The sequence below is a fragment of the Emiliania huxleyi genome (assembly GCF_000372725.1).
Source record: "Emiliania huxleyi CCMP1516 unplaced genomic scaffold EMIHUscaffold_7012, whole genome shotgun sequence".
Taxonomy (NCBI): Eukaryota; Haptophyta; order Isochrysidales; family Noelaerhabdaceae; genus Emiliania; species Emiliania huxleyi.
The window spans coordinates 1-1,390 of NW_005196746.1; the positions used below are offsets into that span (position 1 = coordinate 1).

The window sequence follows — 1,390 nt, forward strand, 5'->3', positions numbered from 1 at the left end:
AGGCGGCGCACGCGCTCGTGCTGATGCGGCCGGCGTGGCACGCCCACCACTGGTCCGAGTCCTGCCGGTACAGGCGCAGGTCGGACGCCGTGGCGGGAAGCACGCGGTGCGCGGGCGGCAGCGCGACAAACGCCGGGTGGGCGCGCAGCTCGGCCATGCTCACGGCGCGCCACCAGACGTCTGGCGCCGAGCCGCGCTCGGGCCGCCGCGGCCGCCGCGGCCGCGCAGTTCTGGCAGCTTTCGGGTCCGCTGCTGCGCGAGTCGCCGCCGCCGCTGGTGGCTGCCGTCGATCTCTGCCGGCGCCTTCGCCGATCGCAACTCGCTGGTCACTGTCACTAGCCCGGTCCGGCCCTGTGCTAGTCGCCGCCGGCACAGTCGCAGCCACTGCAGACTGCGCCTCGCTGCCGCTTGCTGCCTTGTCGCGGAGCTTCTTCAAGCGCTGCTGCACGCGTCGCCTCCTGTCGCGGTTGGCTGGGCCCGCGAGCGTCGCGAGCCGCGCCTCGAGCTGCTCCACCGTGAGCGGCGCGTTGAGAGGCACGTTGGACGCTCGTACGTCGGACACTCGCAGGCCGTGCGGAGTGAAAGCGGGCGCGTCGAGACGGAAGGAGTACGAGGTGGCAGCAGCAGCGGCGAGTGCGGCGCACATAGCACCAGTGGCTCCAGCTGTCGGATACGTCGTACTCGTTGTCGAGTGGAGTCAGCAGTCCGCGTGCTAGGAAATGTCGGTGAAGGTACACCAACATTTCTTTCTGCGACTCGCCGCTTTCCTCCCGCTGTGATTCTGTGTGAGCTCTGAGTCTAAAAGAAAGAAAGAAAACAGACAACCCAGGGGAGGGATGGGAGGCTAAAAGAAAGAAAGAAAACAGACAACCCAAGGGAGGGATGGGAGGACGGCACGCCGCCACCACACAGGGATTTTAAGGAGAGGTGTGTGGTGCGCTATCCGTCGCCCACCCTAGGGAGTCTGCCTCTTCCTATCTCTCTTCGCAGTCTCTCGCCGATTCTCGCTGCAACCTTCATGCCACCTCGCGGTCGTCCCACCCTCGTCGTTCTCTCCCTTGTCACTTCCTCCTCTGTCGCGTCGTTCTCTTCTGCCTCGTCCTGCGACGCCGCCGCCTGCCGGTCCCTTGTTCTCGCGGCTTCTTTCGCCTTTCGGCGCAACTCCGTCCTCCTCGCGGCGTATCCTGGCCCCTCGAGTCTATCGAGCTCCCCTCGCGCAAGGACCACATTTCTGACTCCCACTCCGATCATTTGCCTACAGGTCATGTTGTTGCTCAGGTCCACTCTCTCTTCGAACACTCGTGCCTCTACGGATGATGCCGGCGCTGGGGTCCCCTTCGGATGCATCGTGACATCTGACAACTGGATTTCCACTGGTTCGTCCTCCTCG

The 1,390-nt window shown here is 65.0% G+C and overlaps 1 protein-coding gene across 1 annotated transcript; it reads right to left on the reverse strand.

Annotated features, from left to right (window-relative positions):
* Window positions 1-11: 11 nt before the first annotated feature.
* On the reverse strand, window positions 12-646 carry EMIHUDRAFT_258000 (hypothetical protein; the record flags this gene model as incomplete). The annotated part of the gene is made up of 2 exons (XM_005761546.1): window positions 12-180; window positions 331-646. Coding segments are annotated over 2 exons (485 nt in total), but the record flags the coding sequence as incomplete, so codon positions are not given.
* Window positions 647-1,390: the final 744 nt, after the last annotated feature.